The sequence below is a fragment of the Balaenoptera musculus genome, chromosome 2 (assembly GCF_009873245.2).
Source record: "Balaenoptera musculus isolate JJ_BM4_2016_0621 chromosome 2, mBalMus1.pri.v3, whole genome shotgun sequence".
Lineage (NCBI taxonomy): Eukaryota > Metazoa > Chordata > Mammalia > Artiodactyla > Balaenopteridae > Balaenoptera > Balaenoptera musculus.
Window position 1 is genome coordinate 12,414,316 of NC_045786.1, and position 27,152 is coordinate 12,441,467.

The 27,152-nt window shown below is 39.0% G+C and overlaps 1 protein-coding gene across 1 annotated transcript in view; it reads left to right on the forward strand.

Annotated features, from left to right (window-relative positions):
* Positions 1-27,152, forward strand: part of C2H10orf67 (chromosome 2 C10orf67 homolog) — a 114,595-nt gene that overhangs the window by 73,335 nt on the left and 14,108 nt on the right. Inside the window, 8 exon segments of the mRNA XM_036840214.1 lie at positions 3,069-3,128; positions 3,751-3,915; positions 16,124-16,183; positions 16,856-16,938; positions 17,013-17,078; positions 19,788-19,875; positions 24,755-24,838; positions 24,925-24,985. Coding sequence (XP_036696109.1) covers positions 3,069-3,128; positions 3,751-3,915; positions 16,124-16,183; positions 16,856-16,938; positions 17,013-17,078; positions 19,788-19,875; positions 24,755-24,838; positions 24,925-24,985 — 667 coding nt within the window.

Here is a 27,152-nt window from a genome sequence, read left to right on the forward strand (position 1 = left end):
ATTAAATTAGTTGTGGAATAACTTACAGTGACATGTAACAATATGGATGAATCTCATAAACAATATTAGGCTCAAGCTGCAAAATTCAAAAGAATGCGTAAAGTTTTAAAAGGATTGGGCAAAAGCTATTAATGTAATTCCCCACACAATCAGATTACAGGAGAAAAATTATATGATATTCTGAGTTGATGCATGCAAATTCTTTGAGAAAAAATAACATCCAATCTTATGCACACACAGATGTGCACATACACACCGCTGTCCCATGAGAAGTAGGAGGAAGTTCTTTACCTTGCTAAAGAGTAAAACCTACAGCAAACAGACTTCTTGGTGAAACACAGGAAGCATTCTCTTTAAAAACAGTACAAGGTAAGGTTGCCTAATACCATTTTTTAGTTATTTTGGAAATTCTGGCCAGTGTAGTAGAATAAGAAAAAAGACAGCAAGAGGTGTGAAGAGTAGAATGGAAAAAAACAAGACTGTTATTATTCAAAGAGGATGCAATTGTCCACTTAGACAACCTCCCAAAACAGTAAAGACAAATTATTTAAATTAACAAGATTGCTGGATATAAGATCAACATTCTAAAATCAATTGGATTTCTCAATCAAAAATTAGGAGAAATTATAATTTATAAAAATTTATAATTAAATAACAAAGTTTATAAAGGGCTCATAAATAAATCTCATAAAAATTTGTAAAAATCTCCATGGAAAATAATTGTAAAACCTGTTGGGACTTCCCTGGCGGTCCAGTGGTTAAGACTTCGCCTTCCAATGCAAGAGGTGCGGGTTTGATCCCTGGCTGGGGAGCTAAGATCCCACATGCCTCACAGCCAAAAAACTAAAACATAAAACAGAAGCAATATTAACAAATTCAATAAAGACTTAAAAAAAAACTTATTGACTGGGATTAATAAAGACTTTAAAAAAAACTTAAGGGGATTACAAAAACTAAATAAATGGAGAGCTATAACTTAGTCGCCATAGGCAAACTAGATTATCTTAGAGATAATAGTTCTCACCAAACTGATCTCTATATTCAATAAAATTCCAACCAAAATTACTACAAGGTTTTTCATGGAATTGACAAGCTTATTTTAAAATTAATATGGAAGAACAAGAGTCAAGAATAGCTAGGAAACAAAGTGAAATAATGACATGATGGAGTAGGGAGTGATTTCTCCTGTAAGCTGTTAATATAAATTTAAGGTAATTAGGACATCATGGTACTGGGCCAGGGATAGACCATTGGGAGAAAATAGAGAAGCCAGGAGCAGAACCAGACATACGTAAATACTCAGTATATATCAGTATCACAGATCAATGTAAATAGGGTGGAATTTTCAATAAAGATGCTTGACAATTGATTCAACAATTGCATAAAATGAAACTGGCTCCTTACCTCACATGATACATATCCATTTTGTATGGATTAAGTATTCAAATATAAAGGGAAAACAGTCTTTTAAAATTTTAGGGAACAAATCATATGAGCTCCAAGTAGAAATTATTGCCTAAACAAGACACAAAATAAAGCATAAAAGGAAAGTTAAAAATATCAACCCTACAAAAATTAAGGGCCCCTTTTCATCAGAAGACCCCCTCAGAGAAAGTTTAAAATCTAGCCACCAATTTGGCAAAGATATTCACACCATTTTTGTATTCACAAAGCTGTTTTCAGGAATACGAGAATAACTCCTTCAAGTCAATAAGAAAAAAAACCACCCAATAGAAAAATGGGCAAAAGTTTTTAACAGGCCCTTCACAAAAGAGGAAACTCAATGGCCAATGAACATTGATTGAAAATGTGCTTGATTTCATTAATAATATAACAGTACCAAGTGTTGGTGAGAATGTGGAGTAGAGAATTCTCATAAACTGCTGGGGACTATGTATATTGTTACAAAAGCTTTGGAAAACAAATTTGGGTTATCTTCTGAAGCTGATCATTCTCTTAACATATGCCCCAAAGTTCCGCTCCTAGGCATATAATGTCACATAGAAGATCCCTAGCACATGTGCCTGGGGGAACAGGTACAGGAATATTCAAAGCCATATTATGTATAAAAGAAAAAAATTAGAATTTCCCAAATGTTCATTGACAGCGAATGGATTAATAAATTATGCTCTACTCATACACTTGAATACTATACAGCAGCCAATATGAATGAACCACTTCCAGTATCAACATGGGTTAATCTCAGAAACTATGGAACAAACAAGTTGAGGAAGAACACATACTTTATGATTTTTAAACAAGGTTTAAAAATAAGCAAAACTAAGTTTGTATATTGTTTAAGGATACCAATGGGGTAAAAAGATAAGTCTATACAAGCGACAAAAAATTATCAAGAAAATAAAAGGGAATCCCGAGCACAAAATTCAGAATAGTGGTTACCTGGTTGGGAGGGTGGTGGTCATGGGACACTTACAATTACACAGGGAGATTCAACACTGTAGCTATTGTTCTCTTTCTCAAGTCGGATGGTCATATATTTATTATTTCTAACTAACATTTGCACTGCTTCCTTTTTTGGTATATATAAAAAAAATTTTTTTAATTGAAGCATTTAATTAATTTTTTTCCCAGCCTCATGGCTTGTGGGAATCTTAGTTCCCCGACCAGGGATTGAACCCGCCCCCTGCCCCCCACAGTGGAAGCTCGGAGCCCTAACCACTAGACCCCCAGGGAATTCCCTAATTGAAGCATTTTAGAAACCCATTTTCTGCTAGAACCTAAATGCTTGATGGCAAGGTTTATGTATTATTTATTCTAAGAGTCTAGTGCAGTGCCTGGTACACAATAATGTTAATAAAATTAATACACATAAGCAAACAATTGCATGTTTTCGTATAATCTCTATTATAAAGTACTTTTTTTTCTGGGTACAAATTTATTTTCTCTTCTAATTTACATTCAATATTATAATTTATATTCCTATAATAGTTTGGGCAGTGAAATGGTTTAAAATGCCACTCTTTCATTGCTTAAGGGAAGTTTACCAAAAATTCTCTTTCTTAATCTTTGCAAATGATAACAAATGACACGGGTCTTTAATTTCACAGGTTAATAAACAGAAAGAGGACCTTGAAATGAGAAGAAAGTTTGACGCCATAGTCGCCAAGGTTTGCATTTAAGTTCTTTTTTTTTTTTTTTCTTTTATTCTGTTCATTTCTTATTTGGGCATCTGGGTTGAAGAACCTATACACACCATCCCGAGGCTTTTCACTTTCCCACATCCGAGTTTGAAGGAGAAAACACTTAAAAGTGAGGTGAGACGAGGGACTGGTGGGTGAGAGTGGAAGGTGTCACTGGTGTCCCGACCCCCGGGCTCAGTGCCCTGGCCCTTCGGACTCCTGTCCCGTGGCTCCTGCCTGCTGGCCCCCCGACGCCTACCTCCACCTCCGTACAAATATGATACACACCTCAGGCTACCACCTCACCCCACTCCACCAAGACCCCGCCTTTCCAGGTGCTTCCAGAAAACACTGATCTCTTGGTATGTTTTTCTCAGTACACGAGCATCAGCGGGAGGAATGGAAAATTGGGCCTCATCTGCAAATTAAATCAGGCAGGGGCAGGGGTGCTGGGGGCCCAGGGATGGTGGGACCGGGAGCAAGAGGAGATCCAGGCCCTTTGGGACTGCGCTTCTAGCTCAGGAGAGGAGGACAAGGGAGGAGAAGAGAGGGAGGCGAATCGGAAGCATGTGTAGTGAGAAGCACAGAGCTGGCTCTTTTTCTGTGCCAGAGCCCCAGAGCCATCAAGGGGAAGGAAACCACATTGTCCCCGTGGCCCTCACAGCCCGGGAGTGCAGGCGCTCCGAGGCCACATTCTTCCTCCGGCGTTTCATTGCTTTCCAAGGCCGAAAGAGTCAAGAGTCCAAAGAAGGCTTCAAAGGAAGAGCAGCCTACGGTAAGACCCACTCACAGGACCACACGCTGGGACACCTTCCCCTGCGAACCGTCTCCTCCCTCTGCGTGCGTCTGGGCAGGGGGCTCTGGCTGCTCTTCCCCTCACCGAGGCGTCCTCATCAGGCCCCTTACCTTACCCAGGAGGATGCCACCGTTGTCCTGAGCATGGTGGTTTATTTGGCTTAGTCACCATGGCTTCGTGGATCTCTATTAAATTAGCAACACAGAGAAGCCACATTCCAAGCGCTTTCTAGGGTGTATAATCTCTAACTCATGACTGCCCAGTATCTATCAGAGGCTTCCTGGAGACTCCCTGAAAGATGTGCAGTTGGAAAGTCCATTTGCTCATGGATTATTCTTTTTTTTTTTAATTAATTAATTTTTATTTATTTATTTTTGGCTGTGTTGGGTCTTCATCGCTGCACGCAGACTTTCTCTAGTTGTGGCGAGCAGGGGCTACTCTTCGTTGCGGCGCGTGGGCTTCAGTAGTTGTGGCACACGGGCTTCAGTAGTTGTGGCACACGGGCTTCAGTAGTTGTAGCACATGGGCTCAGTAGTTGTGGCTCGCGGGCTCTAGAGCACAGGCTCGGTAGTTGTGGCGCACGGGCTTAGTTTCTCCGCAGCATGTGGGATCTTCCTGGACCAGGGCTCGAACCTGTGTCCCCTGCATTGGTAGGCGGATTCTTAACCACTGCGCCACCAGGGAAGCCCTGCTCATGGACTATTCTAAATCAACCATGGACTAGCTCGTACTATCAGAGACATACATCCATGAATTATATGCTAGTAATCTCCTTACCCCCAGATAATCAGAATTGCTTCTACTGGGCCTACGGCAGTGCCATTGGTCTATATTAAAGGGCATATCAAGGAGTAGGTCTGTGATGTTCACCTCAATGTTGGCTTATTGTGTGGACTGTACAGAGACACTGCTCACTGCATTACCCAATACCTCCCTTTAAAATGATCCTGGGGGGAACTTTCTTCTGAGCTTAGTTATGGGAATAGTCACATTTCTCTGAACAATCGATCTATCTTGTGGGCCCTGTGAATTGTGCAACCGGTCTAAACTCCTTTTCCACGTTGACGTTTAGAAAGCTTAGAGGCTGATGGGTGACACATATGGCCAAGGTACAGCACTTCCTGGAAAGAGTCTGTCCACTAGCACCTTTTGGTTTCCCAGACTCTTTTGTCTTGTTTCTACGTGTCCCCGTGTTCTTCCTCCTTCTCCCCCAGGGGGCGGAATCTACCTCTCCAACACTCAGGGCAGGAGAACAGAGCAGAATCATGCTCGCTGTGTCATCCTTGCTCCAAACGGGGGCAGGAAAAGGTATAGCCCTCTCTCGCTCACTCACCAGGCAGATGGCTCACCACTCGAACCCACCACTTCCTCTCCACCACTTTCTCTCCTTTCGTAGGAGAAAGAGGGAAGTAGAGCAGCAGGTAGAGGGAGGCTGGGGTGTTAATACTGGTGGCAGCCACTCCACTTGGAAGGAAACCCCAGGACTTGAGAAAAAGCATTCTCCTCTAAGAGCGCTTCCACTTTGCAGAGAGTTAGGAAGTATCAACAACTGGAATTTCCTGAGGAGGAGAAAGACATTTGGGGAATGTGGCACACGACTGACCAATGACTGGGTTCTAGAAGTAAGATTTTTAGAATCCAGATCTGTGAAGTATTTGCGGGGGGAGCGGGGGGGAGGAGGCCCACAACAAAGCAAGAAAACAAAAAGCAACCCCCCTGGGCTGAGTATGTGGGGCTGCCTGCTGACCTGGGGCGGGGGGCCCAGCCTTACTGGGCGAGGGGCTGTAGTCCAAGCCTGGGACTTAGGGAGACTGCGGCCGAGGCGGTGTCCTGTTCCATAAACCTCTGTCAGCTGCCTTGAAATCAGGGTGTGTGCCAGGGGTCTGTGTCTGAGGCTCTGAGATGATGGCGGGAGCATTGCAGAGTGGGGTTGGAGACGGGCACAGGGCAACCCCTTCCCTATAGCAAACCCAGGGCCCTAACTAAATCCTAGAATTGCAGACTAGAAACTCCAAAGTCCCGAATTTACCCATCAAAATTGAGCTTCCAAAGTCCCAACTACAAGGGGCAGAAATACCACTGTTCTCCCCTACAGGAAAGACACCAAGAAGGGGAGATAAAGGCAGACAGCGTCTCTGAGAAGGTGTCATTTCAGTAGGGTTTTCTCCTAGTGTCACAGTCTCTCCTTCTGACCGTAATGACTGTTATCTAGATGTTTCCGAAGCTTAAGAGTACATTTTGTCAGCTGGGGAGACTCGGAAGTTAATGTGTAACAATAAGTAAAAGTTGGACTGGGGGAGGGGAGAGATGACATAAGCTGGAGTTTACATTTTCATAGGAATTGACTCGATTTTAAAGGGAAATATATTTTTCTAGCTCACCGTTATTACTCTCATATACACTTTTGTTAATAATGATCCTATTATAATGAGCGCTCCCTTCCATCACCTCCCCATGTGGTGTATTCTTCACTGTAGATTAGCTCTCTCTAGATGCACTCTGGTTATCATTTTCCTGTTTCTCTCCTTTAAATATTTTATTACATTGAGGTAGTTGGACTTCTTAAAAATTGTCTTTAAAGGGTTTTGTCATCTTGACCACGTGTAAATGACCAAACGGAGAGCTTGCTGCAGGAACTTTTTACATCAGTCATTTACCTTATCTAATTAATCATACTTATTTTTTGAAATCTGTGTCATTCGGTGGGAACAGCACACGTGCTTCACCCAGCGGCGCACACAGTGATAAACTGAGTGTTCAACCAGTCTGAAAAGCACAATAGGAACATTGCTGTGTGATTTCTATTTATGAAAGATTTCACAACATGAAATTTGTATTTGGACAGCGTTTTTGTGTAAAGTTTATTTTTTGATAGCTGTAAAACATTTCAAATACTGAGGTTTCACAGAACAAGGTTAACTTGGATTCCCAGGTTTCCCTCCCACAGCCCCCGCTCCAGGGTAATTAGTTAATTAAGGCTGCACCCAGTAAATGCTTCCCTGGAAGACTTCTGAGCTTCCATGGGGTCACCTGTCTGCGCTGATGGAACATATGGTGCGCGCTTAGATCTGCAGAAAGCATCAGGACCCTTCCGTGTGGGAAATGGGACAGGGGACAAAGTCAGTCGTATTCCCATTCTTAAAGTTCATTCAATACAAAGCAATTTGGACATCAGAAAAAAACTTTAATAAAAACTCTAGAACGTTGTTCTTCAAACATTCAAGAATTGCAAGGTGAAGTACTTTTGCAATAGTTTTGCAAGTATGACCATAGTCACCCTGCAAGCTAGTAATTTTTTAAAAATTATTATTACTATGGGATATGGAATTATTATGGGTGTAGAGTATTATAGGCAAGGTGGGTGAAAGGAAGATCTTTCCCATTCCTCTCCTGTACATCCCTTTTATTTGATTGAGCTACCCGTGAAGTTGAAAATAAACTCCATCAGAGAAGAAAATCATATAACCTGTTCATTGTTTCATTATTTCGTTATTTTTCCCCTGGGCTTGGCTTGGTAAAGCAGGCAGTTCATAGTTCTGCAGAGCTGTGTGAAAAAGCCAGCATTTTGCTCATTGTTGACCTGGCAGCCCAAGGTGGTGGAGTAATACACAACTAGGACAGTCCTGGACACGTGTATGGTTGTATGGTCTTCAGGGGCTGTCAAAGGATATTTACTGTATTTTGATAGATTATGTTGACACAAAAGAATTTTCCTTATCTTACTGGATCTTTGTTTCCTAATGGGAGTAGCTTTTTTTTTTTTTTGGCTGTGCCGTGTGGCTTGCCAGGGTCACAGCAGTGAGTTCTTATGTTTTGTTAGCCTATGCAGCCTTATTAGGGAATCAGGGTATACTGATTTTTAGGCTTTTAAAAAATCTTGAATATAGCCTGAGGATCTCCTTCACTAATTTCTATGTGGGAGACATTCTTCTGTTGACTGTATGAATATATATATATATATATATCTCCAGAATAGAATAAGGAGTTACCTATAACCAGTGCCATGAAGTGTTATGGAGTCCAGTTAATCCAATGGCTGAAAGCATATGGTGAACCCATACTGTGTTTCATGCCACCAGAACTGATAGACATGAGCCTGAACGTCCTAGAGAGTAATTCTGGTGGTCTTTCTCTCTAGTTGAATATATGCAAGTGGATTCTGATTAAGATTCATAACATTTCTGTCTGGTTTACATTAAATAAGGCATAAGCGTATTTTAAAGGTAAATTTTATACTTAAATTAGAAAGATTTCAATAGTTTTGGATTCTTATACAACCACTGGAATGGCTAGGAGAACATCTATTAGGAAAGCAACAAAAAAAAGATTTCATACTGAAGCACCCAAGCAGCTGGTTGATAAGAGATCAGTAAGAAGTCATTGCAATTTGTAGGAACCCCTGAAAATCTCCCACCAAATAGCTTAGTCTTCAGCAGTAAAGATAGTGTTTAAGAGTTCTCCAGAAAGTCACTATGCAACTCATATTTGTCCATTCATCTTGCTCAAAATGCCTTTGGATGATCTTTTCCAGTGTGTCCATCAAAAGTACAGTTCTTTGGAGTTTCTAACATGTTAGAGTCTTCAGAAAATTATAACTTAATATAGATATTTTCATGTAACAAAAATGGATATAATTTGCCATGGCAGGATTTGCATTTGACACCTTCATTTATACCATTTCTGGAGCTTTTATTTTTTTTATATATCTAAGTTTCTGTCCGATATCATCTTCTTTCTTCCTGAAGAACTTCCTTTTGCAGTGATTATAGAGCAGATCTGCTGGCAACAAATTCTCTCAGCTTTTGCTTGTCTGAAAAAAACTTTATTTTGCCTGTATTTTTGACAGATTTTTTTCTGAGTATGGAAGACTGGGTTGACAGTTTCTTTTCTTTAATACTTTGAAGATGTCACTCCCTTATCTTTTGTCTTGCATAGTTTCAGACAAAAAGTCTACTGTATATTTTAACTTTGTTTCTGTGTCTGTAATGTGTCTTTTACTTTGGAATGCCTTTAGAAGTTTCTCTTTCTCTTTGCTTTTCAACAGTTAGACTATAATGTGTTTTGGAGTGTTTGTTGTTCCTCTCTCTTTCTTTCTCTCTGTCCTGATGGACTTTCTTGAATTTGGGGTTTGGTGTCTTTCATTAACTCCTTACCATTATCTTTAATTATGTCTCTTGCCCTATTCTCTCTCCCTTCTCCTTCTGAGATTCTGATTACACATATGTTAGACCATTTGATATTGTCCCCAAATTCTTGGATATTCCGATCATTGATTTTAAACGACTTTTTCCTCTTTGTGTTTCAGTTTGGGGTATTTTTTTGACCTACCTTCAAATTTACTAATTGTTTTCCTCAGCTGTATTGATTAATCAAAGAAATTAATTTCTTCATCTTTTTAAAAAATTTCTAATATTTACATTTGACTTTTTTTTACATTTTCCAAATCTCTGCTGAAATTATCTATTTATTGTTTATCATCTGTATTGTTCACTTTTTCTCCTAGGTTCTTTAACATTTTAAGTATAGTTAAAGTCCTCATCTGATAGTTCCATGATCCATGGGTTATCTTTGAATCTGATTCTGTTGATTGCTTTGTCTCCTGACAATAGCTTCTTTTCCTTTTTGTCTGTCTCATAATTTTCGATTGAATATCAGTCATCATGTGTAGAATAGTAGAGACTGAAATAAACAGTGTTCACACCTGGAAATGGCATGCCTCTTCCTGTAACAGACTGTTATTGTAAGCGGTAGAGCCAATCTAGCCAAAAGTTGAATTGAGTTTGGTTGTTGCTATGGTTCCTTTTAGTGGGCCACAACCTTGATATTCTTGCAGTGGGTGTGTGCTTAGAATGGGAATGAGAGTAGCAGAGTGCTTTTCTCTGTGTGCTGCCCCACCTTTAGCTTTCAGCAGAACTATCCACCTGTGCCACTGAGCAAGTCTCTCACTATGCTCTTATGCCTTCCTTGGTAATAGACTGCTATTGCTTGGTACTTCACAAGTGAGGGCAGAGAGAGTTCTCTGTTGTTCTAAAGCAAACTTACTCTTTGGGAAGTGCTGTGTGCCTGTGGCTCAGAGGTGGGCTCTCTCAGGATTCCTGCCCCTCCTCCCTGTGGCAGTCTACCTCCACCTTGTATCTGAAGTTGACCTTGGGCAGGAGTTACCTGTTTCTTCTGCAATAGGAAACCTCCACTTGGTATTAGTACAGACTCTAAGGCCTAGTACAATTACTGACGCCTCATCCAGGAAAGGAAAAATCTTCCTTTATTTGCCCCCTTGCCATACTATGCCTTCACCTATGCCCTGTGAGCAAGAGGCTTTGCTGCCCTCTCCAGCAGTTCAAAGCTTTCCTTCCTAGGAAACAAAGCCCTAAGAGAAAGGTATGGGGCTTGATGCCTGACACTTTTCCACTGATCACCTTCTTTGAGTCGGACTATCCAGAGAGTTTGCTTTCCCTCTCCCAGAGGCTTAAGACTTTTGCTTCTTAGGGTAGAAGGTGCTTTTCTCTTAGCAGCAGCTGGTCCTCTCTTCAAGCCTGCAAAATCCACAAGTCTCCTGCCCTGCTCTGCCCTCAGCTTTTCTCATGAGCATCTTGTGGGGGATGGAGACAAAAGCTGTGAGTGAGTGTGAACTCACCTTTTAACACGTGCTCGCAGCTACTTCAGACTGCTCTGCTAACCCATACTTGCTCCTCACTACTTTGTATTTTAGCTCATTTTTCTTACCTGCTTGTGTTGCAGCTGGCATGGTGCTCCTTCTACTGTGGCTGAGGCTGTGCATGTGTCTCCTCTCTCCTTGGAGGGGCTCGCTGCTCTTTGGAATTCAGTTACCTGGTTGTGACCTCAGTTCTCAGATGGGTTCAAGAAAAGTTGTGATTTTGTAGTGTATCTGGATTTGTCTTGTTGTTAGTATGGGAGTGACATTATTTGCATCCTATGAGGGAACCAAATACATATTTACCATTTTCGCCACTTTATTTTTTTTTAATTAATTTATTTAATTTATTTATTTTTGGCTGTGTTGGGTCTTCACACGGGTTTTCTCTAGTTGTGGCGAGTGGGGGCTACTCTTCATTGCGGTGCGCGGGCTTCTCGTTGTGGTGGCTTCTCTGTTGTGGAGCACGGGCTCTAGGCACATGGGCTTCAGTAGTTGTGGCACACAGGCTCAGTAGTTGTGGCTTGCGGGCTCTAGAGCGCAGGCTCAGTAGTTGTGGCGCACAGGTCCAGTTGCTGCATGGCATGTGGGATCTTCCCAGACCAGGGATCCAACCCGTGTCCCCTGCATTGGCAGGCGGATTCTTAACCACTGCGCCACCGGGGAAGCCCTCTTAATTATTCTTTATAAAACAGATTCATACTTATTATACAAAATTTGCTCAGTAAAGATAAATGTCAAAAGAGGAAAGTAGGGAGCTCCCTGGTTGCCTAGTGGTTAGGATTCTGGGCGTTCACTGCCGTGGCCTGGGTTCAATCCCTGGTTGGGGAACTGAGATCCTGCAAGCCACACGGCTGTTCAGTGCCACTGAATATATATATATAATCAATTATGTACAGTATTTCACTCCACAGAAGTAGCACAATTTCCTTAAGCAATCTCTATCAATTTACTAGTGCCTTCTTAAGTTTTTGTTTCTATTCTTTTGTTATTATAAACAATGGCTTTATCATCTTTAATAGAGACCTTACCTTCATGGAAGAGTTTTGATTACAAAGTTTTTAGACTGGATAGTCTGATAAAAGATGTATATGCTGCTTCTACATACCTGACACTCCGCAATGAACACGAAGTCTAGGGTGACCTGGAGCCAGGTGAAGAGGCCAGCCCACATAGACTTTCGTGTCCCTCTGGGCCTTTGAGAAGATGTGCTTGAGGTTTGCGTATAAACTAGATCAGCCTGGTTTCTGTAGGGCTTTGGAGCCCGGTCATCTGTCAAGAGGTTTCACAACCCCCTGGCAGACATGGAGTGGCACCCTTGGGGCACATCAAATAAGGACTCTTGTCTATTTTTGAAAGAATTTTGAAATTGAATTCTAATAATTTTGTTAGAAGAAAATTCACCAGTGATATATGGAGGTTTTGCCTTCTGGCTTACACAGTGATCAGTGCCTGACTGCATACAACATCCTAGTCTATCCTCAGTGTTCTCAATTCTTAAGTCTCTTCTTTCCAGACTGTAAGCACACAGGCTGCTTCTCCTCTCTTCCTACGGTTGCATCACTCTCCCCTCCCCACCCACCACCATGCCAACTACCACCCGCTGGCACATTACTAGTATTCACAATTAGTTGTTTGCTTAGAAGGTAATCAGAAAAAAATGATAATGTGGAAGTCAAGATTAATGAAATTTTAGGGACAGAAAATCGTCTTTCTTCATGAGTTAGAAACATTGTTTTGATAGAAATATATTTGATGGTTTAAAGGAGAGATTCAAGGAGGCATTAAACCCAGAAGGAATGGCCCAAGTTTCAGAAGAGGGATGTTTGTGGAAATTGGGAGAAATGAAAGAATGTAATGAGTCTTTGATTGACAAGAAAAGGAGAAAGAGGATATGATAAGGCATCTGGTTGATCATATGACAGTTAATAAACATAATTGCACTCCTGTTATTATAAACCTTGGCTGTTGATTCCAAATTTAGATTATATTTATTAAATGTTGGGAGTTTTTTTTAACATGTTTTAAGTGCTTAAACTGGGAAACAAATTTAAGAATCATAATTCTTAAATTTCTGTTGTAAATAAAACTTATTTCTTAATTTTATAGATTTTTAGCTATAAATATATATACAAATTCAAAAAAAAAGAGAGATATTTATAATGAATTATGTCTAGTCACAATGTTCGATTATCTTTGTAATTATTTAATTTACATTTTCCTACTTAGGAAGTTATCTCCTTCTCTATTACCACTCATTTTCACCTCTATCTACTGTTTAGCAGTCCAGTGTTTGCACCTGTCAATGAAGTAGCCACATAAAGACCAGCACATGTATTCCAGAGAAAATGGAACGCCAGCAGCTGGCAAAACAAAATGACAGTTTAATGTGGACAGAGCCAGGATTGAATATAACGTGCTGTAGCGGGAGTTGAAAGTTCAACTCAGACTGGAGAGCAAACACTCTAGTCTACATGTGGTGCTTTTTTTTAATGAAAAGAGAAGCTATCTTTGTCATTGTCAGAGTATTGTCTTTGGGAGAGATTGAATAATTATTTGCTTTACAGAAGATATGGTTTAGCACGGTTTTATCTCTAGTTATTACAGAGTTGATCATTATATGAGAGTTAGGAAAAAGGAGCCTTGAAAATTGGAACTAATTTTTACTGTATGCAAATTTAAACACAGAATCTTTTCTTTTCTTTTTTAAATTTTTAATTTAATTTTATTTATTTATTATTTTTGGCTGCGTTGGGTCTTTGTTGCTGCACGCGGGCTTTCTCTAGTTGCGGCGAGCGGGGGCTACTCTTCGTTGCGGTGCGTGGGCTTCTCGTGGTGGCTTCTCTTGTTGCGGAGCATGGGCTCTAGGTGCGCAGGCTTCAGTAGTTGTGGCACGCGGGCTCCAGAGCGCAGGCTCAGTAGTTGTGGCACACGGGCTTAGTTGCTCTGCGACATGTAGGATCTTCCCGGACCAGCGATCGAACACGTGTCCCCTGCATTGGCAGGCGGATTCTTAACCACTGCACCACCAGGGAAGTCCCAGAATCCTTTTTTTAAAAAATAAACTTTCAATTACTGATATGACTTCAGATAGAGTGAAGTAAATACATACAAATGTCTTTCTAAGTGGAAACTTATTTTGTTTTGCCAGTTTGTTTTCCTAACTTCCTGTGGATTCGTTTTTAAAATTTGGGTTAGTTTATTCTTATTAACATATGGGCAAGTGCCCTCCAAAGCTTGGGGCTCTTACTCCCATGATTTCCTTGGTCTACTGTTAACCAAATGGCAGTGAATTCACTGTGTAATCCTCATGTCCTGGTCAGAGAGGCAGTTCAAGCGGATTGTGCTCTTTGAGAACAAACAGGTTGAGGGAGCGCCAAAAGTGCATGCCTCCCATGACTTGGGTGACCCCCACGTATTCGAAGCCAAGGAAGGCTAATGATAACCAAGATTTTCACTGTTTTGTTAAATAGGTGTTGCTAGGCCTCAGGCTTTGTTTTTGGCTAACTTCCTGCCACATGGGCCTTGGGGAGACTGAGTCACTATGCTGGTGGTTGTAGGTGGTAGGTTTCTCTAGGAAGGTGTGCAGACAACCAAGGGAACAATAATCTGGGTAGTTCTAGGACCACCAGAAAGCTCCTCAGGACTGAGGGTTCTGATGGAGTAGGAGTTAGAGTTTAGTGAACTAAGGTAAGAGCAATGGGTTAGGGTCCAAGTTCAGGATTAAGTCCGTGCTGAAAATTCTCCTATCAGCCAGGGGATAATCAGGAATTATCAACAGGGAGTTCGTAGATCACCATATAGAAGTTTACATATATTGACATCATAATAAAGGCAACCACAGTAAGAGCTAAACATTTGCAAATAAAAAATCAGGCATGCGAGGGAAGAGAGAAGGTGGAAGGTAATTCGAATGCTCTAAATTCTTAATCTTTATTTGTGGGGAGCCCAAACAATAAAGGCTACTGTTTATTTATAATGATAATGACGAGAAAAACTAAAACAAAACCAAACCCTTGGCTCCTGGGAAGTGAGAGTTTTATGTTCAAGTATACTATCTGCAGTTTATTTTTAAAATATGTGCGTGCATTCTCTATCACTAAAAACCTAAAGTAACAGGGATGGTGAAATCAATAGGTTAGTATATAGAAGTAAATGGTAGTGTGTGTGACATGCCTGGCACATAGTAGGCACTCAAAAACTTATAACTTTTATGGCTGTTAATTACAAATTTTGTTACGTGGCAGCTAATGTCAGCTGGGTTCTCTCTGCCTCTTCAGATATAAGTAAAGTTGGCTCAAACCCACATTCTGTGCTTTGTGGCAGCCGAAAGCGTGTCCACTTGTTTCTGCAGACGCCCGTGGCATCTCCTGGTGGTTGTTGCTATGTCTGGGCTCCTTCTTCCACTGAAACGAGTCAATTTCTGAGTCCCATTGCACTCTGTGTCACCCCAGCTCACACCTTGTTGAATCAGACACTGAATTCAACCCAATTCTGTGATTGCTACTAAAACCACTCACTCACAGGACACCTTTATTTGGACGAGGTTGAAGAAGATGAGTAACAGGGACAGTCTGCATCACCAAGATGCCACTTCACATTGAATATTGGACATCACCCCTGGGCACTGGTCACCTGTGGCTTCACCACACACTAGCAGCTCCAGCCTTGGGGTCCTGCCTGGCCATTCTCTTCTTTTCTAGCTCTTCTCAGCCCTCACTTCTGATTGCTCCAGGGAGCTCTGGGTTCCTTTTACTTTATTCTGCAGACCTGGCTCCAGACCCTGCATGGCAGAGCCCACCCCATCAAGATGGGCAACAGATCAAAAGCTTTGGGGTCACAGAACCCACTAGAGAAGGTAGTGGTGGTAATAAGAAGCACCTTTTGCTGTCTACATTCTGTAGAGGAATATAAGAATAGCTAATCAAGCAGGTTTTTATATTCAGTATATTTTCTCACTGCCATCTGCTCTCTGCATCATTCAAGAGGTATAGTAGTGAAAATTCGTCTTAATTATCATTTAAAATAAAAGTTTATTTATTTATTATTAAATAAATGAGCAAACGAATGCATTAGAATCTAAAAAACAAAAAAGTGCAATATGTGATTTACTTAACCATTTTGAAACGCAGTGTTTTTATATCTATAACTGAGATTCATAAGATTTAATCCAAAAGGTAGTTGAGAAAAATAAAAGTTTTTTTTAAGCTTGTGACTTCACTGGGTAATAACTGCCCACTTCATTTTAAAAAAAAAGTGTAATGGTAAAATTTGACCCATTATATAATTACAAAGTAATTCATTTAAAAAACAAACAGTAGGGGGAAGGTTGGTTTTAATGGGATGTAATTGTCCAATTGCAAATGCAATGTATAAACACTGAGTCTTGTAAATTAAATGAGGCGGTCAAGACCCCTATGGGACTAGGGTTGGCATATTTTTAGTCTCACTTGCCTTTCTCTAAGCTGCAGAAAAACCACATCTTTATGCGTTGACTTGAAATGTTATACTTGCTTTGGTTTATTTTCTTTCCAGGTTAGACATGCAATACCTGCTGCGATGCATGGAGAAAAAGCGAGACTATCAGTGGCTAAGGTATAATAATGACTAATATGACCCTTATTATTAACTTAAATATTGTTTATATCGATGCTGACTATCCTTAGAGAGGAGCAGTGACTTTGAAAGCTACACCAAGAATCAGTCTAATGAAGAGACAGAGGACCTGATTGCCTCTATAGTATGATTCCGGGGTACATCCCTGCCACACCCAGAGAAATTTCATTCATGACATGCCTACAATTCCACTGTTACAGATTCATTCCTTTGCCAAAACTTTGTCCCCTTGTAAAATAGAAACAATACTGAGAAATGGCATACAGTTCTAATGTGATTGAGTTGGTCAGATCCTTTCCTGAGGACAGTTTTGATAGAAAGAGGAAATAGAGTAACTGGGGGCAGCTGCTGCTATGATGAAAAGATTTAGAAAAAGTGATACCTGGTAGGGGGAGGGGTGATGAAGATAAATTTTGGTTACTTGGTAATATTGTCTCATGCTGGCTGCTTTGAAGTGAATCATTTACAGGAAATGGAGGCATGGGATCTTAAATTCTTCCAGTTTATGGGAATTTGCAAGTAAATGTAACTCATTGTTCCCTCAAATTTTTGATGATAGTTAGAATATGCATGCTATTTAATAGAAATAACCTTTCAGATGTACTGGGAAACAGGATATAATTAACTTTGTGATGTATTTTCTATTGAAAGATTGAAGAAGAGAAACGTGGTTTGGAAGAGCAAATAGAAATGTTAAAGGCTAAGTTAGAGAAAGAGAAAAAGAAGTCGGAGAGGTACTGGTAATAGTAATTCATAATTGTTCATTTGCAGCTAATACAATATTTAACCACCTATAAATTTATTACAGGGTTAAGAAGGAATCAGATCAGATCAACAAAAACTGGGAAAAGAAATTCTTAATTCTCAGGAACAGGTATAGTGTGGTGATATATACAAATTCTATTTATAAAAATGCGACTAATCATCTTTTAAGGAAATTGGGAGCCTTGCATTTTTCTGTATATATTAACTAATATGAAATGCCCTCACATACCTCTTTCAAGAGATGCAAAATAACTGACCTAAAAAAGAAGAGTAGTCAAAGTCACTTCAAAGAAAAACTAATTCAAAACTCTGTTTTATTCCTGATCTCAGTGTTTCAAATTTAAATCATCGACAGGATGGACAGACTCTCTTGATACCTGGTTTAATCGGACCTACACAGTCATCTTCCTCTGTAGGGCTATTAAAACATTTCCGTTCATTTGCACATGATAATATTTATCTTCAGATATAGAGACCTGAATGAGTGAGGGAGCACGCCATGTGATTACCTGGAAGAGACTTCCAGGTGAAGGAACATCACGTGCAAAGGTCCTGGGGTGGGGGTTTGCTTGCGTGTTCAAGGACAGTGAGGAAGCCAGGTGGCTGGAGAGACGTGAGCAGGGACGAGTGGTATAAGAGCTCAGTGAGGTAGAACATTTGGGGTTTTGCTCTGAGATGGGAAATCACTAGAAGCTTCGTTTTTAATTGATAAGAAAATTTTCTCTTTTACATGCCTACTGGGTCATTACCACACCTAATAAACTTAGCAATATAAATCTTTAGTACTACTTATTGACCAAATCATATTCAAATTCCTTGATTATCTCAAGGGAATCTTTTACAGTTGTTTGTTTAAATCGGGATTCACGGTAGGTGGACCACTGCATTTGGGTGTTATATCCTTTAAATCTTTTCTTTTTTTCTATAATGGTCCCACTTACGTCCCCGTTCTTTCCAACCCACTGATTTGCTAGAGAAATATGCTCATTTGTTATGTAGAATGTCCCCCATTCTGGATTTGACTAATTGTTTATGTGCATGTGTGTATGTATGTGTGGTGTCATCTAACATGTTCTTCTATCTGTATATCTTACAAACTGATCTTTAAATCCAGAGAGTTGATTAGACTCAGGTTCAATATTTTAGGCAAGACTACTTCACTCGAATTACTATGTAATTCCTATGCATCACATCATAGGGCACATAATGTCCGGCTATATTATTTTAATCAAGTGTTATCAGGCTAATTCATGTATTTTAAGGTTCACCACTGACCTTTCTCCAGATAATTTTAACATCCATCAGTGATCACAAACCATGATCCAAGATTTCATTAGGGTTGCAAATTGGTGATACCTTAATTTTATCTTTCCTTCTGCATTTCTTAGCTAAATTCTATTAAAGAAAAAACAATTTTCCCCACTGGTTACCCTGAAATATAGTTTCAGACAAGATAAGGCAAGATAAATGCTTGATCCCCTTTATTTATCAATATTCAGAATAATTAGTTGGTACCCTAAAACCTCACTGGAGAGTCTTGAACTGAGGAAAGACCCAATGATCTGAAGTCTTAAAAGAATTATGACTTCTGTGTTGATAAAAGGCCATAGGGAAGCCAAAGGAAAAGCAGGGGGAAAAGTTAAGAGCTCCAGAAAGAATAAGCCCCTCTTAGGCAAAACATGATGGTGATTTGACTGGGATGGGAGACCTGGAGCTGTTGAGAAATGATTAAATTGGGGATATATTTTGAAAGTAGGATGTATTGAAAGATTGGAGATAAGGTGGGAAAGAAAGAAGTCAAGGATGACTGCAAGGATTTTACCTAAACAACGGGAAAGATGGAGTTGCCTTCAACTGAAACAAGCAAGCACATTTTGGCGGGAAATCAGTTTTGATATGTTAAATTTAAGGTGCCTTTAGTCACTTAAGGGTAGAGGTCTAGTGGCAGTGATGAGTATATGAGTCTGGAGTTCAGAAGAAAGCTTAGGCTGGGGGCATAAATTTGGGATGCATTAGTATAGATGGTATTTAAAGCCATGGATTAAATGAGATCAGCTAAGAATGAGTGTTGGAGAAAAAGAGAGAGATACAAGGATTGAGTTCTAATATTTGGTAATAACTGACTTTCAGATGCTTTTTTTTTGATCTGATGTTTTCCTTCTAAAGGACGTCCCTCTTTTGTGAACTCTTTTCATCTTTTGCTTTCTTGTTGACTTGTGAAATTTATTTGTGTATTCTTATTATTAATTCCTTATCAATTTTAGATGTTACAAATACCTTTTCCCAGTCTATGAACTTTGTGTATGCTGACCTTTATTGTACAGAAATTCTTAATTTTTATCCATCAAAATTTTTGCCTTAGATGTGTTTAGAAAGTCTTTCTCCATCTCCACTAAAATATTCTCCCACGTTTTAAGACAAGCCTTCTTGATTTACCTCTCATATTTAGTTCTTTACTCCAGTCCTTTCAGGATTGGGTTGTGGTGCCACTTTGGTCACATACTATGTTCTAGTACATTTCAGTATTCCTATTCTATTCCATTTATTTTTCCTTTCCAAACTGTTTTTATACTATGATTTTTGTGGTATATGTTAATATCTAGTATGGCTATTCCCTCCTATTTGCTTTTCAGGGCTGGAAAATACATAATTTTAAAAATCAAAGAGTGATAAGTTCATACTAATATTTTTAAATTTTTACTTGTATCTCCTTGCTTTTACACTGAACAGTCTAGTTTCTAATCACAAGAACATAATACCGATTTGCTCTTTCCTATAATTTCTGTTCATTTTAATTCCATTGCTTCTTTTATTTCAGCTTTCACGTCCTTAAGAACGAGATGTTTACTAGGCACACATTGTTCCGTCAGTTTGCAATGCTGGCTGACACATCCTTCAATTATGTTGTAAGTACATACTGGCTAGATGCTCTTGGTCCCTTTGATGATACCTGTAACGTGTCTTTCTGAAGTTAACATTTTTTGAACCCCTGACATTAGAGGCTCTGGAGATAGTACATGAGTCACTCTGCTGAATGCTGATGGCATAAGACAGAGTGTCTGAACCCAAAGAGCTCAATCCAGTGTGAGACATAGATGTGTAAACAAATTGTTACCACGCAGTATGGTTGAGCTATAATGGAGGCAAGTGAAAATTTCAGAGGAGGGGGACTCATTCCCCCGGGAGGCATTTATCAACCTGACCATTTGTGCACGTGGATGGAATATAGGAACTATCACAGCTCAAGATCCAAGTATCCAGTCACTTACAAATGGAAAAAGGAGGTAAAAGAATCTGTTCCCAGTACCAAGCCATTCGTTTTCACACTAGAAGTCACCTGTAGATAAAGCCCAATTCTAAAATAGACTTTTTTTGGAAATTGAAGTATAGTTGATTTACAATGTTGTGTTAGTTTCTGGTGTACAGCAAAGTGATTCAGTTATATTTATATATACACACATATATATATACACACACATATATATATATATATACACACACACATATATATATATAACTGAATATATATATATGTTCTTTTTCAGATTCTTTTCCATTATAGGTTTTTACAAGACATTGAATATAGTTCCCTGTGCTATACAGTAGGTCCTTGTTGTTTATCTATTTTATATATACTAGTGTGTATCTGTTTAATCCCAAACTCCTAATTTATCCCTTTCCTTTTCCCCCTTTGGTAACCATAAATTTGTTTTCTATGTCTGTGAGTCTATATCTGTTTTGTAAATATGTTCATTTGTATTATTTTTTTAGATTCCACATATAAGTGATATCATATGATATAAAATAGACTATTTTTAAAACTGTTTACTTAATGTTTTCACTTGGGAGTTGTAATTGTAAAGGCAAATGATGACCAGTGTAGAAAGATAATCAATAAATTGCAAACAATCAGTAACTTAACATACTATAAATGCTGTTGAGAAACTGCTACAAAGCTAAGTGTTCTGAGGACAAGTCAGGTTTGTGGAAAAAGTCACAAGAAATAAAAATTTTGGTTTCCTGCTTCAAGAAGCTTACAATCTAAAATCACTTTCTTTTTAAAATTTTTTCCACAATTTTCACTTTAAGACAATTTTCTAACTCCAAGTTGCTGCAAGAGATCAAAGAACTTAAGAACATTGGCAAGATAATATTATTTCTAATTTTTAACTAAATTTACATGGTAATATGAACCTTGCTGAGGATTTTAATAATTGACTCCTCTGAAATGTTCCAAAACTGGTCTACGTAGATGGGAATATATATAGTCTCTTCTCCTTTTGGTTTTTTCTCTTCTCAACTGAAGGTTACAACTTTAATTGGAGTGATCCTCATTTTAGATATTTAATCAGCTGGACAAATAAAATATTGGAGGACCCAGGAGAATGCTGTGCTACTCAAAAAGCAGGCTTTTTAAGGATTACCTGGTAAAATTTTCTGGTCCAAATTTGAATTGTCCAGGCTTTATGAAACAGACTTCTAAAATCTCAAAACTATTCCAGTCCAAGCATAGTCATAGATCCAGTTTTTTCTTGGGAAAAATCTTGGCCCTGCCTCAGATGTTCTTGCAATCTATCTTCCTATGGAGGAGTGATGGACTCTATCTAGTCGAGAATACATCTGTGTGCCACTGCTTATTTGGGATTCAGGCTCATGAATCCTTATCTATATAGCTACATAGTGTATATGCACTCAAGACACTCATCAAAGTGGACAGCGAATATTTAAGAAAAATAGACAGAGAGAGGGAAGGGGAGAGAGCAATGAGTGAATGAGTGAATGAACTCTGGGTAAACTAACATTTTCCCTTGGTTCCCTATACTCTAGTCACTTGTCCATTCACAGATATTTGAGTACAAATATGTACCAAGCAGCATGCTTGGGTTGCAAATGTCATCTCCCAGTTTGTGGGCAAGGTTTTGGTATCTTTTCATAAATAAATGTTCTTAATCTCAATGTTAGTTTAATAATCTTTTCCTTTTTGCCTTTATATTTTTTTCTGTCTTTAAGAAAACCTTACCTAACCTTTAATCAAAAATATATTCTTCTCTAATGTATGCAAATGTCAAATCACTATGTAGTACACTTGAAACTAACATAATTTTGTCAACTGTATTTCAATAATTTAAAAAAACCTAAAAAACAAAAAATATTTTCTTCTCTATAAACTTAAAATTTTTTTCTTGTTTTGCCTTTCATATTTAGAGGTTTAATCCACCTACAATTGATATTAGTGTACAGACAGGTAGACATCTGATTTCATTTTCTTTTAATATAGATAATCAGCAGATCTAGCACCATTTATTAAAAAGTCCATCTTCTCCCCTGATACATAATTCCACCCGTTATGTATTATATTAAGGGCTCATATACGTGAGTCTGTTTCTGTCTATTCTGTCCTACTGTTCTATTTGTCTATTCTCGCATCAATGTGACACTGATTTAATATCTATACCTTTATGATAGATCTTTTTCTGATAAAACAAATACTCCTGCCCTGATGTTCTTCAAGAATACCTTGGCTTTATTGGATCTTTACATTTCCATATAAAATTTAGAATCAGATTGTCAATATTCACAGTATAAAAAAAACCCATAAGAAACAAATTAAAAATTCCATTGGGATTTTGATTAGAAGTGCATTAAGTCTATAGATCAGTTTGGGCACAGTTGGCACCTTTTAGGTGCTGAATCGTCTAATCCATAAACAAGTTATAGCTTTTGTTGACAATATTATGTTAGTTTGCATTTTATCTCCGCCGATTCTTTTCCAGAGACTTTTGTCAGTAGTTTCTAGAGGTCGTATGTTCTTATAGTCTATTGTTGGGAGACAACAAGCTTAATGAAGTTTCCATCTAGATCTCATAATAGGTCATTTTTTAAAGAATATAGTTCTGATTTCAGGATACTGTTTGTTTAACCGACTCTACAGTTTTTTCATAGTCCCTGTTTTATTTACTCTTCTCTCTCATCCTTGACAGGGTGAGGTGTGTTGAAACCCAGGGTTATCAACTGCATTCTCTTTGTGTTGCTCAAATCTTTTACATTTCAGCTGGAAGGCAGGTTGATATGCACAGCCCCTATTTCTGACCCCAACTTCAGCAGGATTTTACCTTTTTCAGTCCTGTCAGAGAGGTTGTATTTTCTTCTATACCCACAGTATGAAACAATGGAGTACATTGGAACTTAAATTCTCAGCAGTCATGCATTTAACACTGGCTTCTTTTACCATCTTTATGAAAGACTTGAAGGCAGTGAGGAAAGAACCATATGTATATTTAGAAGAGTTTTCTAGACAGGGAAAGGACCATTGGAAGACTCTAAGACAGAAGTGTGCCTGGCATGTTTGAGAAACAACAAAACGTCCAGTGTGGCTGGAGCAGAGTGAGCACCGAGAGAGAACAGGAATAAATGTGGTTAAAGGGATAACAGGACTTTGATTTTTTTTCTATTACTCTGAGTAAAATTGGGAGCCTTTTAGAGTTTTCAGCAGAGCAGTAAGACAATCTCACTTAACATTTTAAAGGGACAACTCTGGCAGCTATGGAGGCCAGGGGCAGGGAAAGAAGCAGATTAGGAAGCTATTGAAGTGATGCTGGTAAGAGATGGTGTGGCTTGGACCACCTTAGGAGAGCAGATGAGCAAAACGGGGCCGACACATGCCTGGAGTACTACGTAGTACTATGCGGTGCTAGATTTTATGTATATGTAACAAAATGGACGGACCTTAAAAGCATAGTACTTAGTGAAATTACTTTGTACATAGTCCTTAGTGAAAGAAGTGGAACACACAAGATATGCTGTTTTTCACCCTGAATCTAAGATGTGCTCAACATTGGTTCAAGATTTTATAAGACTCTAAAAGAGAAAAAGTGCTGCCAATCATACTGTGACACTCCATCTATTGTCAGATGCATCCTGATTTTAGGGATGTTAAAATATCAGAAGGCTATGCCTTAGAATCAACAAAATAGGATATCACATAATACCACTAGCACAAATTAAAATACATGCACAAAATTACATATTTTTGCAAGGACATATTCAAATAAAAAATACAAATAAATATTTAAATGGTTTATTTGGTGAGAGGAACAAAAACAGAGTGGGAGCAGGCTGTGGGGAAATAGAAAAATGCGTGCAAACACACTTACATGTATGTGTGTATACATACATACAAACCAGCAAGAGAGAAGCCTTGAGTAGAGAGAACGTCACATAAATTTCCAGGGTGCATCCATGGACCTCAGACCTCTTTTTGATAATCATGCTTGTTGTACTTTTGGTCCTTTTCACCTGTGCATTTATTTTTAATGTCATGATTTACTTTGCAATATATGATGTGGTGGCAATTCTGCTTGTGTGCTACTGCTTCTGAGCTCCTGGAAGAGATGCTTTTGTTTTTTCACTCTTCAATTCCTGGGAATCAGGACCATCACTGTGTAGCTTCCAGGAGCTGGGTGGTGCTGGGGATGACCCAGTGGTACCTGACCAGTTACAAGCAGTAAATCCCATATGGCATAGGGATAATCAAAAGGAAGTAGAGTCAGAAGAGACATTAAGGAAAACATTTTTCTTGAATTTTCTCTCAAAGTAGCCTGAATTAGGAAGAGGTCTATTCCTTGGGTTTAAAGGAAAGGATTTCCCCAGCCATATTTGAGCAAATAAGTTAGGAGCATGATTTTCATATCTCAGTTAACTAAGGACTGAAAAACATTCTACATCCATTTGAGCTGGTCATTATTTCCCCTGGATAACACGGTACATACCGTTTGTTTCTTTCAGAAAGTTAAACCTTTATTTGTGCAATCCAAAGTGAAATTGATAACAGCGTCGACATCTTCTGCAAATGTTTATCATGCATCTTCGGTAGGTAGATTATTTTTTCCCTATTCAACATTTAATCAGTCAGTATTATTCAGCCTCAGTAATGAAACGGTTTGGTTTACCTACAGATAGACAACAGGTATGTCGACCTAGACAGGGATCACATATCCCTCCCTCCTTCACCAAGAGGTAAGAATACTTATTGTTGGAGAAATGGTTCACGCAGGATGGGTAATTAAGATTAATAATGCTTTTCTTTGTTGTCCTGAGATGTTTGGTTTCTGGGTGAAAACGCATGACTTTTTTCAGCCAATTTATTAAATTAATAGATATGATAAATAAAAGAATGTTAATATGTATTTCTGAATATTGATCTCTGCTAACTGAAAATGAATTGAGTCATACTTCAAAACCAGGAACTGTCTCAGTTGGAATCCTGTTTCTTTTTAATTAAACTGCCAACAAACCTGAAGCTCCTGTTAAATACCTATTTTTCCAATTTAATACTTAGGAGAAAAGGACAACTATTTATAGCATCCTTTATCTCCCATCAGTCCTTGTGCGGCCTCAAATTGGACTCTTTTGCAGGTGGAAGTACATTTTGTCCACACGTTTCTGTAAGTCTTTAGGAAACAACCATGCTTGCTTTTCTCTAATAAACAAGTTGGATTAACGAAATGCAACATTATTTGTTTGAATTATTGATGGCAATCAAAGAGTGTCAGTAATTTCTGTTTTTCATGTCTGGGAATCTTTAAAAGTAGACTTTTATAATGAATCTTTATACAGGGAGGAAGTGTGTGATATGAGTTTAAATCCTGGACCCTAATTTTTTTTTTTAACATCTTTATTGGAGTATAATTTCTTTACAATGGTGTGTTAGTTTCTGCTGTATAACAAAGTGAATCAGCTATATGTATACATATATCCCCGTATCTCCTCCCTCTCGCGTCTCCCTCCCACCCTCCCTATCCCACCCCTCTAGGTGGTCACAAAGCACCAAGCTGATCTCCCTGTGCTATGCGGCTGCTTCCCACTAGCTATCTATTTTACATTTGGTAGTGTATATATGTCCATGCCACTCTCTCACTTCATCCCAGCTTACCCTTCCCCCTCCCCGTGTCCTCAAGTCCATTTTCTACGTCTGCATCTTTATTCCTGCTGGACCCTAATTTTAAAATCAACTTTTTGAAAACTAGATTGAGAAAGGAACCTCTCTTCTGGGCCTCCATGCAGTGGAGAGGCTTTTTCTGTAGTGCTTACGGGTATAGGTAGTATCTTTTCCGGAGGTGCCTGCCTGTGTGCAGAGGAATCTTTCGGCAGTCACAGTGCTGGCTGCCTCCTGGACTGGCATTTAGGTGACAGTAACACCCAGCCTGGACTCTGTAGCAGCTGCTAGCCTAGGGCATGCAATTTAAAGATATCACCATTTTTTTTTTTTTTGGCCACACCACGTGGCTTGGCGGATCTTAGTTCCCAGACCAGGGATCGAACCCGGGCCCCCTGCAGTGGAAGTGCGGAGTCCTAAGCACTGGAGTGCCAGGGAAGTCCCCAAAGATATCAGCATTTAAATAAGGGACTAGCTCTGTTGAGTTGTTGAAAATTCCACCCCATACAGTAAGTTATTTCTAAAATATCATAATGTATTAGGGGAAGAGAGACTCATGATTTATCATAAAAATATAAATTGTTAAATTTGGAACCTGTGTTCCACCTGACATTTTAATTAGAGAGCTTAATTGACAGCAAAAAATTCAGTTGAGAATTTTACATCCAAAAGTGATTTTTCTCTGCCAAGCAAACCAGTTTTCAAAGGTCCATTTGTAGTCATACAAACCGACCTTGATGACCACCTGGGCCATAAGGCAGCTTTGGCCAAAACAAACACTGTCACTCCCTTTCCTCTGTCCTGAAAATGCAAAGTGTAGAGTTATTTCCACCCTGTCTACGGAAAGCCCTCCTAAAATTCATTAGCCCCCTTTTTTTGCCTTACTAATAAAATTGAAAGTAAATGCTATTTTATGATCCATAATTTTGCAGCATGCCACAAAGCGCATCATTCTGAATATGACTGCACTGCAGAAGAGGCGTGGGTGACAGTGTCACACTGAAAGCCTCTGGGCATAACCCTGACGTTTCTTTCTACAAAACCTCTGATACAACGTTGACATGTCATGTTTTCCCCTCCGAAGATAGTGTGGGGAAATCATCCAGTTAACAAAAGTTTCTGGTTAATTGGGTTCCAGTTAATCCAAAATTGACTAGAAATAAATTTTCTATTTTTAATGGATAAAAAAACCAATACATGAATGCCAGGAGGAAACTGAATTACAAATTTACTAATTGGGGAGTAAAT